The sequence below is a fragment of the Anastrepha ludens genome, chromosome X, assembly GCF_028408465.1.
Source record: "Anastrepha ludens isolate Willacy chromosome X, idAnaLude1.1, whole genome shotgun sequence".
Classification (NCBI taxonomy): domain Eukaryota; kingdom Metazoa; phylum Arthropoda; class Insecta; order Diptera; family Tephritidae; genus Anastrepha; species Anastrepha ludens.
Genome location: NC_071503.1, coordinates 10,896,164 through 10,910,403, shown reverse-complemented (window position 1 = coordinate 10,910,403; position 14,240 = coordinate 10,896,164). Strand labels below are relative to the sequence as shown.

The 14,240-nt window shown below is 37.1% G+C and overlaps 1 protein-coding gene across 1 annotated transcript; it reads right to left on the bottom strand.

The window, feature by feature from the left end:
* Positions 1-355: 355 nt before the first annotated feature.
* On the bottom strand, positions 356-2,146 carry LOC128869742 (uncharacterized). The gene has a single exon (XM_054112343.1). The coding sequence runs from the start codon at positions 2,144-2,146 to the stop codon at positions 356-358; it is 1,791 nt and encodes a 596-aa protein (XP_053968318.1).
* Between the last annotated feature and the right edge of the window lie 12,094 nt (positions 2,147-14,240).

Genomic DNA, 14,240 nt, shown 5'->3' with positions numbered 1-14,240 from the left:
CGTGGTTTCATGTGCGTGTCGGATGAGTAAGTGTACCAAACTCCCATGCTTCGGTAAAATTATCGGAAAACGTCGATCTTCTGGAAGGTCAGCGTGACCAATACGACCTCTGACTCGCAATATGTCGTTACAATCTATGTAAGGGTTCAATGACCTTAGTTTGCTGGAGCTGGATATTTCCGATCCCTTACGAATCAGAGACATATCAGTCGCAAAGGTATATTGCTCGTTTCGGATTAGCACGTTAAGAGCATCGTCCATTTCTGTAGGATTGACGATCAGTCTTCGCAAATGTCGGCGAACTGGTAGCCACCGAAGTACGATTGCCACGGTACGAAGAAGCTTTTGCAATGAACTAAAGCGTTCGCTTAATGGAATTATTTGGCCGTCTACATAACACGATTCGCGAGTCGGACCATAAATGATAAGAAGTGTCCGTTAGACGTAAAGCAATCCGCACACTGTCAAGTGTGGATGCGAGTAAATGTGCCGCACAAAGTTCTAGGCGAGGAATCGTTGCACCCTTGAGTGGCGCCACTTTGGTGCGAGCTGTTAGCAATGATACAGTTGACCGACCTTCACCGTCTGTTGTCCTAGTATTGAGGACAGCCGCATAGGCAAGTGGACTTGCATCACAAAACCCAAGTAGCGTAGTAGTCTTACCCTCAGCCAAACCTAACCATCGTGGTACACGGATACGGTTTATAACGTCAAGTTCTCTGTAAAATAAGACCCACGTACTTTGAAGTGCATCTGGGAGTGGTGCATCCCATTCTAAGCCAGCAGACCACAACTTCTGAATAAATATCTTCCCGGGAATAACAATTGGAGCAAGCATGCCAGTAGGATCAAATAGTTTGGCGACCTCACTTAAAACCCGACATTTTGTGAGACATCCGATGTTCTGGTTTAGATTCGCTTTGAAAAAAATCTCATCTGTTGTTGGGTCCCAACTTAAACCAAGCACAGTTTCCGTCGATGGTTCACTTGCTAACTCTACGATTGAGGAATTGTTATTAATTAAACGCTTTACAACCTCACCACTATTAGAATTCCATTTTCGTAAACGGAACTGTCCGGCCGACAAAATCGCACTCACATTGACAGCGAGTTCGAAGGCTTTATCCTCAGTGTCACAACTGATGAGAAAATCACCTACATAAAATGATGACAGAATCGCATCGCGCGCAACAATCGACTGATGACCATCTGCGACTACGTTGTAGTTATCATAACTGCATTGATTGAGTGCGCGAACTGCGTTGTACGGGCTACAAGCCATCCCATACGTCACTGTAGTTAAACGGTATACTGCTAGGTCAGTGTCTGGTGATTCTCTCCAAATAATGCGTTGGAAATCCCTATGTTCGGGAGTTATCAGAATTTGACGGAACATTTTCTCGATGTCTGCTGTTAATGCTACGCGAAAACACCGCAAACGAAAGATGATATTTACAAGTGGTTCTTGAATCGTGGCTCCCACCAACTGGATGTCGTTCAATGAGAGGCCGCTCGTGGTCCGCGCTGAAGCATTGAACACAACGCGGAACTTTTCCAGAACCGCGTGGTGAGGGATGTAGTAGTTGACCCCCCCCCCATCTCCAATGTGACTAACGGGTTCCATATGGCCGAGGTTCGCGTATTCGCGCATGAAGGCAATGTATTTTTTCTTGAGCTCACAATTCGCTGCTAGTCGTCGTTCAAGAAGGTGAAATTGTCGTAAAGCATGGGCGTATGAGTTGCCCAAAGCCGGTGCGTCAGGCTGAAATGGTATATGAACCATGTAGCGCCCTTCCCTTGTGCGGGAGTGTGTGGTCAAAAAGATTTTCTCACATTCATCTTCGCCGTAACAATCTTGCGAAGGCACTTCCTCTAACTTCCAAAAGCATCTTACGAGCTCCTCCAAACGTGCGTCCTCTTCGCCTTGCTGGGGCGGCGTTGCTGGCTGCGCTGCTGGCACTGGACCGAAGACAACCCAGCCGAAGCGGGTTCGCTGGGCATGTGGCTCATTGAGGCCACCGAGTCTTATGTCCCCTTCGACTGCTTTCCCCCATACATCCGCACCAATAAGAATGTCGATATTGCTAGGAATACCGAACTGCGTATCGGCCAATTCTAGACCATTCAAATGCTGCCACCGTGTCATGTCAATATGCACTGTTGGGATGACCTAAGTAATTGACTGCATGACAAGTGCAACGATTTCCAAACTGAAACTGGAATAGAGCGATTTTAACGTGAGTGTGACACGCCCACGTGTACGTGCGTAGGAGTAAGCTCCGATTCCTTCCACCGAAACTTCGCATTTGCTCCTATGAAGAGACAAAGAGTTAGTTAATTTATCTGTTATAAAACTGACCTGTGATCCGGGATCACAGAGCACCCGCGCCAGACGTCCATTGGTAGAGTTGCCGCATGCGTATACACGCGCAGTTGCCAATAATACTGTTGAACTCGCGTTGGCAAGGCAACCAACCACAGCAGGCTCTAGTCAGCGATTCGAATTTCTGGATGCAATAGCAGTGACGGCTCCTTCCGGACACGTTGACACTGACTCTGATGGATTCTGAGATAATGATTCGCGGCAAAGTAATGAGTTGTGCTTACGACCACAGTGACGGCAACTCCCCGATGGGCATTGTCTTGCTGAATGACCTTGCTTTAGGCAGTTAAAACAAAGCTTTGCAGTCTTTGCAGCAGTAATTCTGTCTTCTGCATTTCATAATACGATGTGCACCTTGGCAGTATGTGCATTTACCCTCCTCTGCAGATACGACGTGTGATCTGACAGCTCTTGACGGACCACCAGCGCGAACGTTGGAATTGCAAGCGGTTCTAGCTTAACCTCACATTCTCGCAAAGGCATCACAGCAGACTGACTCGGTTTTGCACCCATGATAGCACGGTTCAAGTGGGTACATGCATTGTTGTAAATTTCTTCAACCTCTTCCCATAACTTCTCGTGAGCCTCCAACTCGGCGTTTGCTGCATTGCCCACCAACAGGTCATGGTTGGTCACGAAACGTGCATAATGTGTTGACAATGATTTCAACTCTTGCTCAAGATGAAATTCATCAAATGCACCCTGCTGGAATCCACTCACCCGATCGTGTATGCGTTTAATGGCCTTTATTGCCGAAGCGCGCAAATTTAATTCTACCATTAGCGAAAAAATATTTTAAATAAACGGTTCTATTCCACAATTTAATTATTTGTCTTCACAGGAGGCACCAAATGTTTAAGCAAAAATATACAACGTGATCACTTCGAAGCTGTACAAGCAATGAATTTTATTGAGCGTCTCATTTTAAGTACAAAGCAGAATATCAGGAAAATAACTGTTTAAAGCTAACTGTGCATAAATACCATATGTATGTATGTACATCATGAAGTAAATAACAGATGCGTACGAAGAAATAATACCAATACATAGTAGATATGTTATGGTACATAGGAAGTTGCTATAAATTAAGGTGATGCCAGATTGGACGAATTCTGAACAGTAATTAAATATAAGAACAACCTTAAATTTTGTATTTCTATTGCAAATTAGGAAACGACAACTGAAGTCGCGAGCACAGCACTCCCTTTTTGTTTCCGTTTACTTTTGTCCACCACCAGTCGATATTCCTAATATTGAACTTAGAAAAGCAATATACTTTCAAAAACGCAAAAAAGGTAGCATGCGCAGTGCGATGGCCGCTTTGCTACCACGTATTCTAAAATGTTCTAGAACACAACGAAAACACAGCGCACTCACTTCATGCCTCAACATAAGTATGTCGTCCAAAGCCAAAATCTAAGCCTAGCGACTACAAAAACCAAATACATTCGTATAAGCAGTCGCGGCAGCCATGTTTCACAACAAAAGTAAATTCATTCGTAAGTTTGTGCTCATATTTGTAAGAGCAAAATACTTTCATTCATAAAACGAGCCGCCGATATGCCAATTTTCAAAAATAGTCAATATTGGAATATTTCTTGTAGAATTATTTGTCAATATTTGGTAAATCTTGAAGTTGTGTCATGTCCAAGAATGATATAAACAAGATTGCGCCCATCAGAGCGTACGTGTCGTCACGTTTGCTGAGTTGTGCAGTATTGCCAACCATTTGCTCTTCGCAATAAATTTAGTGCTTTTTTATACCGAAAATGCGAAAATTTTGAAGTTTCGTGTTTGTTTCTTTTTGCGTTTAATTTAAAGCTACCGAATGCTTCAATGCTATCACTAGTAAAATGCTTCATACATATAAAGCTCGTTTTTCGATTGAAGGCATTTCCTCGCCGGCAGAAATGCATCCACTGTTTGCAGAGCGCCTCATCCTTTGGAAATATAATATAAAAAAGCTTATATCACACGCTTTATTGAGGTTCTTACTAGCACAATTTTTCACTGCACATTTCATGTTTTCTTATTTTTCACTTATACGAGTACACTTTCACGAAATATCTTATTTTTGCGTAAATATTCACTAAAACGTTTGTTACCGTTTGTTCTTATTAACGCACATTTCAAATAAGAAACGAATATTCATAAACATCAACAATAACCGCAATCATGGGCAATGTGACCAGATCTCTGAGAAGATTTTAGTGCTAATGAAAATTTTTTTACTCTTATAAAATTTGATAATTTGAAAGTGCAAATTTAATTTTTGGCTCCATTTAAGGTTATGCAAAAATATTATTTGCCCCGCTCTCAACTCTTCTTAAGATTGAAAACCTTTTTACACATTTTAAAAAGCCTTTGAATTTATTGAATGCGAATTAAAACCACAGAGGTGTCACCGTTTCTTCCGGTCCTCAATCCTTAGTGGGGCATAGGACATCAAGAGCTGTATTCATAGTAAAAATAAGCAACAAAATACCAGAAAATACTAAAGAAACCCTACTGACATTTTTACAAAAAGAGTACCTTATCTAGTTACCTAAACTCAAGTATCGCAAAAAAGTCGTTCCCTTAACAAAAGAGTCTCGCTTAACAAAAAAACTCATAAATTAAATTGTACATAAGCGAGAGTTTCTAAGCGAGAGTTTCTAACAAAAAAAACTCATAAATTAAATTATACACAACCATAACACATTTATTAAAAAAAAAAAAACGCTCATTCTACAGACAATTTGTCACGCATACAAAGTTCTTTAAGTAACACAATAAAAATTTCGTGTTTTATTTTCTTTAAATGGGCATTTAGGGCGTTTTTATATCCAAAGCTAGGCAACTCTGCAGTAGCGAGAGAGAGATTTGACTGCTGAAAGCAGAAGAACACCAACAACACCGGCAATCACGGGCAATGCCACCAGATGTTAAAAAAAAGTAAAGCTAAATAAAACTGAGTGAATTATTTAAATAATTATTAAAAAATGTATATTTTACAAAATTATAAACATTACTTTTAATTAGAATAGGCTAGAAAAATGTTATGTGGAATGAACTAAAACTCCGAGACAAAAAATAATAAAAATAAAAAAAAAAAATGCTAAATCAAGTTACGAAAATGGTAATCTGGCTATACGGGAGCTAAAATCACGTAACTGGTTGTCAAATTCGCTGAGCGCAAAGTAACGGGACCACGATGGGCGCCATCTCATTATTCTTTGCATCATGTGTCATGTCGGTAGCCGCGGCTCCGTATATATGTATTTACCCTTATATGCATGCAAATATGTCTTTTAATTGCTCGACAGTCGCAGCTGCTGTGAGTCAAATGTTCGCAAAAGCTACAGTAAGATGCGCAAAACAACAACTACAAGCTTATAAAAATGTTCTGTCTTGGACATTTCAATAATAGGGAAAATTTCGAATTCATTATTTTTGGAATTTCGAATTATCAAAACCCCCATAACACTAACAACATCATAACCACCAACCAAACCACGAAGGTTAAACGTGAACAGCTAAGTAAATGAACTAAAGGTAGAATTCATAAGAATTATTATAAAAAACTGCATTAATAATAAACCAATTGCCAAATTAATAAAAACTTCCAAAATGCTAATATAGTTAAGCCTTACTAAAATTTAAATAAAGAAACGAAAATTATTTAGAAACTTAATTAAAATATAAAAAACAAAATAAATGCAGAATTCTTATTGCCGAACGAACAAAAAACTTGCAAAATGCTATATAAGCAATACTAACATTTAGACAATAAGGAAACTAAAATTATTAAAAAATTGGTTAATTATTAAAATACAGAATAAGCAATTTTGTAATTAATTTATAAGTTTCATTTTAACATTTTTAACAATAAAAAATTTATTGTATTGTAATTCAGTGGTGAAAGAAGCAAGTACTTCGTTTTTATTTTTTCCATCTTTTGCAGTTCAAATAATAACTGGTGCAATCGGTTAAGGCCTGGTGGACGATTTCAAACTCCATTAAATGTGCTTCCTGAAGGACTGTGAAGGAATATTACAGGAATGGTACAAAAAACCAAAACTCCGAGGGAATATCGAAGGAGCTTTAAAGTGCTTCCTGAAGGACTGTGAGGGCATCACCAAGGAAAAAAGTGCAAAAAAATAATCGATGGAATTCGGGAGAAATCTGGGTAAGAAATCGGAGAGTTTCAACTCTTTACTAGCAGGAACAACAATGTTTAGAACCATATTCTTGATTTGGTGAGTGAAAATTGTGATGTGTATAAGTAAATATACAATATAATAAAAAAATATTACAAACAGGCCTGTAAAGCCTTAACAAAATACAATAAACTTAGATTCCTATCGAAGGACCCTCCAGTATAAAAGAAATTCAAATCTGCGATTCCGTAGCCTTAAAGCCGGACCCTCCCGGTTAGAAGAGCTTATAAAAAATAAATAAATAAATGCAATAATAAAGTAATAAGGGAAAACTGATACAGTGAAAATTTTTAATAAAAAAAAATTTACATAAAAACGACTGTTATTACTGCTTCACTTTATATACCAGAAGGTATACATATACCAAGCAAAAGACGGGCTCAGCCTACTCGCATCAATTCAAACAGGAAACTGTGAATACGATATTTTAGAAACACTTAGAACAGAGCATTTAAACTGAGAAGAAAAATTACACCTATTAAAACTCTGCCGAAATTATAAAGATATATTTTTTAAGAAAAATACAAAATTTACTTTCACCAATCAAGTCAAGCATAAAATAGCATCAACAGACACAAATCTCAAGTATAAAAACAAATAGCAGATATATTAGAACAGGGAATAATACGCCCAAGTTATTCTCCTTGGAGTTCTTCTGTATGGATAGTTCCAAAAAAACTCGATGCCAGCGGTAAACCAAAATGGCAGCTGGTAACAGATTACAGGAAACTTAATGAGAAAAGCATATACGATAGGTATCCCCTCCCCAATATAAGCGAAATTCTAGACAAATCAGGTACATGTTTGTAGTTTACCTGACTTGATTTGGCAAGTGGGTTTCACCAAATTGAGATGCATGATAAAGATATACCAAAAACTGCATTTACAATAGAAGGCGGACATTTTGAGTATGTTAGAATGTCTTTTGGGCTCAAAAACGCACCATCCACCTTCCAAATGGTCAATGATAACGTTTCAGGTGAACAAGTAGGTAAAATATAACTAGTATATCTAGACGATATTATTATCTATTTCACATCTCTACAAAAACACATACAAAACCTCCAGTTAGTATTCGATAAGCTTCGATCATCCAACCTTAAAATTCAAACAGATAAAGCCGAATTTCTAAAAAAAGAAACAAAGTTTCTCGGGCATATTATATCAACAGAGAGAATAAAACCCAATTCAAAAATGGAAGTTATAAAAGACTTTCCAATCCCTCAAACTCGGAAGCATATTAAAAGCTTCATTAGCCTCGTTGGGTATTACCGAAAATTCTTTAAAGATTTTTCCAAATTAACCAAACCAATAACGGAATGTCTCAAGGAGGGTATAAACATAGACTTTAATGAGAGTTACTTGAAAGTTTTTGAAACATGTAAATCTATCTTAACTAACAGCACCCTGATTTTGCAAAACCCTTTATACTAACCACGGACGAAATAACACTAAAAATATAAAAATAAAACCATACTTAACATACAATAAAAACCACATTCGAGCCTTGTCCAAGAGTATAGAACTCCTACTATGCAAAAAGTCACCATATACTGAATATAATATATATAAAAATTCAGCCGTTTTTCGCGTTGTGATGAACTTTGCGTAGAATGGCGCAATCGATTTTAACCAAACTTTGACACATTGAAGAGACACATATGGAGAAGGTTAGTAACTATGTTTGGTTAAAATCTCCTTTACTTCTTCGTCAACACACAGTAGCGTTCTTTTTAACGCATGTGGTTGTTATTGTAAACGGTTGCATGGAGCGTACATTTTACTCACATATGTACAAGTTAACGCAGCAGTACTTATGTCTAAATTTTCATTCCATTACATACATTTCAATGGAATGCAAACATACATACATATACATATATTCATACAGCAGTGGCTGCACGCCTGCATTCGCATAGAATAGAAACATACAAATTAGCAGGCACAGCTGTAGCTGACCGCCTGCAATAATTAATAGTAACACAATGCTGCTGTGACTAACTTAACACTTTGCTTAAATACTTCTTCTTTACACCCACACTTCGGGATAACCGAAGCAAAACCATTAGCTCAACGAACCTGAACAGGTCGTCGATAAAAAAGTACTTAAGCAAGGCCGTTTTCTTAGAAGATTACCAAAGGTTATCAGTAATAGTGCATAGTGAAAGTAAGTGTTAAAACTAGCAAGAAAGTGTTTTATTTGGTAAAGTGTTCAAGTGAAACAGTTTCCAGGCATCAACCAAAGAAATAAAAAAGTGCGTCAGAAATATTTAAGCGAAGAGATTGTTTTCACATTTTACAACGATATTTTCTCGAAAAATTTACAAAATATATATTAATTTTGCAAATGATTGATAACAAGTGAAACAGTGACTAAATGGCATGAAAAATACACACAACAGAAATCGGCAAAAATAATTAATATTTTAGAAGTTTTTACTTAAGATATTTAAGAAAAGAAATTGTTTTCACACTTTCCGTAGATATTTTCAAGAAAAATTTCAAAAATATATATTATTTTTGCTGATCATTTTCCATTTCTGTTCTGTGTAATTTTCATTTCAACGCATGCTCACAGTTCAATTATATTTTTAAAAGATGGCGCTAACAGTATGTTAATTTGAATTCCAGTTTAAAAACAAGAAAAGTAGCAATCAAGAGCTCAGAGTGACATAAAGAAGACCACTTTGATTCGGTAAAAGAAATGCCAAGAGGTAGAAGACATGTTAACATCGGACGTAATATACGTCACAATAGAAATGTGCAAAATCACAGACAAAATGAAAGTGAGGAAAATCATACTGATAGATTAAGTCAACAAAGAGATCGTACTAGGTCACGTTCTCAAAATCGGCCAATAAATATCAATTCTGTAAATTTGAATGGTGCAGCATTTCAATATAATCCACAACTTGATTATTCATCTCACAAATACGTTGTCATTGGAAGTATGGATAAAATTTGCGGATTTTGTCAAGCATTGAAATTCAAAACTAAAACACCAGGCATGTGTTGCGCTGCAGAAAAAGTTCGTTTACCAGACATACAATATCCGCCCGAACCATTAGCTACATTATTATCGGGAACATCACCCGATTCCAAACATTTTCTTGAAAAAATTTCCACATATAATTCATGTTTTCAAATGACATCTTTTGGTGCTGGAAAAATTATAACCGATAACTTCATGCCAACGTTCAAGGTAATACATAAACTTCAACGTTCAACAACATTCGCTGACACATCTAATGAATGATTAGATTTTATGGACACAAATTATGGCTTTTTTCAGATTCAAGGGCAAGCATATCACTTAATAGGTTCATTACTACCATTACCCGATCAAGAGTCAAAATTTTTGCAAATTTATTTCATTAATGACAACGATGATGAACTTGAAGCACGGTGTGCATTTTCCAGAAATATAAACAGAGTCATTATGAGAGAGTTACAGGATTTATTACACACACATAATGTTTTGGTGCAAAGTTTTAAAACAACAATCGAAAGATTGTCATCTGATAATCATAAAATTAAAATTGATGCAAATAGAATGCCTACCGGCGAATATCGTGGAAGATACAATCAACCAACTTCAAGCAACGAGGTTGCAATTGTTATATTTGGAGATGAATTTCAATTTGTTTTGCAAAGAAGAAATGACACACTGCAACGTGTTAATGAAACGCATCGAAAATATGATGCATTACAATATCTTCTTATGTTCTGTCGTGGTGAAGATGGTTATTCGATTGATATAAAACAAATAAATCCAGCAAATGGTCAAGAAACAAATAAAACTGTAAGCGCAATGAATTATTATGCATACAGAATCATGATAAGAGAAAATCAAGAGAATCACATTTTAAAATGTCGTAAATTATTTCATCAGTATATTGTTGACATGTATGCGAAAATAGAAACAGAACGATTGAATTACATTAGATTCAACCTAAGAAAATTACGCTGTGACGAATACATACATTTACGAGATGCAATTAACAACGATACCAACGTTAATAACATTGGTCAAATGGTAATATTACCTTCATCGTATACAGGCAGTCCAAGGCATATGTATAAGTACGCCCAAGATGCAATGTGTTATGTCAGAAATTATGGTCGACCCGACTTATTCATAACTTTCACATGCAATCCGAAATGGGATGATTTTAAGAATCATTTATATACTGGGCAATCAGCTACTGATAGGCCAGACATTACTGCAAGAGTGTTTAGACGAAAGCTACAGTCTCTAATGCATTTCATTGTAAAACATAAAGTTTACGGAGATGCACAATGTTTCATGTATTCTGTGGAATGGCAAAAAAGAGGCTTGCCTCATGCGCATATTTTGATTTGGTTAAAACAAAAACTAACCACAGATAAAATTGATCATATTATATGTGCTGAAATTCCAGATATAAATGAAGATCCAGAATTATATACTACTGTAACCAAAAACATGATTCATGGACCGTGTGGTATGTTAAATCAAAATTCTCCATGTATGGTTGATGGTAAATGTTCAAAAAACTACCCAAGGCAATTAATTGCTGAAACAATGACTGGAAATGATGGATATCCATTGTACCGTAGAAGATCACCAGAAGATAATGGAAAAACAGTCACTGTGAAAATAAATAATCAAGATGTGGAGATCGATAACCGTTGGATAGTTCCGTATTCAAAATTATTATCGAAAACATTTAACGCACATATAAATGTTGAATATTTTAACTCCGTAAAATCCATCAAATACACATGCAAATATTATATATCAATAAAGCAAGTGACATGGCAGTATTTGGAGTTGTAAATCGAAATGATGAAATTACTAATTACCAAATGGGAAGATTCCTTAGTAGCAACGAAACAGTTTGGAGAATATTATCATTTCCGATTCATGATCGCCATCCAGCTGTTATTCATTTGTCAGTCCATTTAGAAAATTAACAAAGTGTTTATTTCACTGAAAATACTGCTCAACAAATGGCCGAACGACCACCAGCAACAACACTAACTGCATTTTTCAACTTATGTGAAACAGATTCATTTGCAAGAACATTGCTTTATTCAAATGTTCCTAAATATTATACTTGGAATGCATCATCAAGGTCCTGGGTACGAAGGCAACGAGGAATACCTGTAGATGGATATCCAGGTGTTCATTTGGGTGATGCAATCGGACGACTTTACACTGTGCATCCAAGTAAAGTGGAATGTTTTTATTTACGTTTACTCTTAGTTGATATTCCCGGCCCAAGATCATTCGAAAGTTTGAAACGAGATAATGGTCATCTTTGTTGTACTTATCAGCAAGCATGCAAAGAATTGAATTTGCTTGAAAATGATAATCAGTGGGATGCAACTCTTATGGATGCATGTGCAACAAGTTCCCCACACCAACTAAGAACACTATTTGCCATCATGTTTGCTACATGCTTCCCAGCAAACCAAAAAGAATTGTGGAGTACTTCCCAAGAATACATGACAGAAGATATCCTACATCAAGTAATAGGTCTATTTATAAGTTCGTGCGGTTTTACAACAGATGGCGTAACTTGATTATTATTCCATCGATCCACATTTCCAAACATTCATTGGAGAGCTACTGTCGTAAGGCACAAACGTCAGTATAAGTTTTTTATTTGAAGCGTAAACAACAATATTTTTACCACACTTGAAAATGTCGAATTTCGTGCCAAATAATGTGTTTTTGCGGGGAATTCTTCTTCATTATTTTAATATGAAGAAAAAAGCAGCCGAAAGTCATCGTATCTTGGTGGAAGTTTATGGTGAGCATGCTCTATCTGAGCGAACGTGCCAGAAGTGGTTTGCACGCTTTAAAAGTGGTGATTTTGGCTTGGAAGACGAAGAACGCGAGGGTGCGCCGCCAAAGTTCATGGATACCGAATTGGAGGAATTGCTCGATCAAGATCCGGCTCAAACGCAAGAAGAGGTTGCAAAAACTTTGGGAGTTGATCAATCAACCATTTCCAAACGTTTAAAAGCCATGGGAATGATCCGAAAGGTAGGCCATTGGGTGCCGTATGAATTGAAGCCAAGAGACGTTGAACGCCGTTTTATGGCATGCGAACAACTGCTTCAACGGCACAAAAGAAAGGGTTTTTTGCATCGAATTGTGACTGGCGATGAAAAGTGGGTCCATTACGACAATCCAAAACGTCGGGCAACGTATGGATACCCTGGCCATGCTTCAACATCGACGTCGGCGCAGAATATTCATGGCCTGAAGGTTATGCTGTGTATCTGGTGGGGCCAGCTCGGTGTTGTGTATTATGAGCTACTGAAACCGAATGAAACGATTACGGGGGATGTCTACCGACGACAATTGATGCGTTTGAGCCGAGCACTGCGAGAAAAACGGCCGCAATACGCCGATAGACACGACAAAGTTATTTTGCAACATGACAATGCTCGGCCACATGTTGCACAAGTGGTCAAAACATACTTAGAAACGCTCAAATGGGATGTCCTACCCCACCCGCTGTATAGTCCAGACCTTGCGCCATCCGATTACTATCTCTTCCGATCGATGCAACATGGCCTGGCTGACCAGCACTTCCGTAATTACGATGAAGTCAAAAAATGGATCGATTCGTGGATTGCGGCAAAACCGACCGAATTTTTCACAAAGGGAATCCGTGAATTGCCAGAAAGATGGGAAAAAGTAGTAGTAAGCGATGGACAATATTTTGAATATTAAATTTGTAACCATTTTACGTCAATAAAGTTTCAAATTTCGAAAAAAACCCGCACGAACTTATTCATAGTCCTATTGTGCAATTGTGAATGGTGCTTCAATATACTCATATGCTTGTGAAATAGTAAAATATACTCCTAATAATACTGTGAAGAATAACCCTTGTGTTGCTTGAGAATGATTACCTTCTATTAAACTATGATGGGCTCATGTTACGGTTACTCCTGAGGCTAATAAGATAGCTGTATTTAATAAAGGAATTTGAAATGGGTTGAAAGGTTTAATTCCGGCTGGTGGTCATGAAGCTCCTAATTCAATTGTTGGAGATAGTCTTCTGTGGAAAAAAGCTCAAAAGAATGACACAAAAAATAAAATTTCTGATAAAATAAATAAAATTATTCCTCATCGTAGGCCTAATGTTACAGGTAGGGTGTGTAAACCTTGGAAGGTTCCTTCACGAGAAACATCTCGTCATCATTGATAGACAGTTAAAATAGTAATAATATTACCTAATAAGAATAGTGAGACGTCATATTGATGGAATCATTTAACTAAACCTGAAACTGATGTTATTGCTCCAATAGCTCCTGTTAAAGGTCATGGGCTATAATCTACTAAATGAAATGGATGATTAGCGTGTGTTGACATTATAAAAATTAATTTACTTACGTTGCATTACTGCAAATCCAAATTTGAATTATACAGATGAATTATATAATGAGGCATTAATTAAAATCGAAGACTTTTGCCTGATGATTGCAAATAAAACTCTAAGTGAGTTAGGTATGATCGCACCAAATCGTCCGATGCATGATGCATACAATGCAGAATTAAGACGTGAAAAAGAATATGATCGAAATGATCTGAACACATTTGTAACAACAAACCTACCAAAATTAAACACAGAACAAAGGCAGGCATATGACACAAT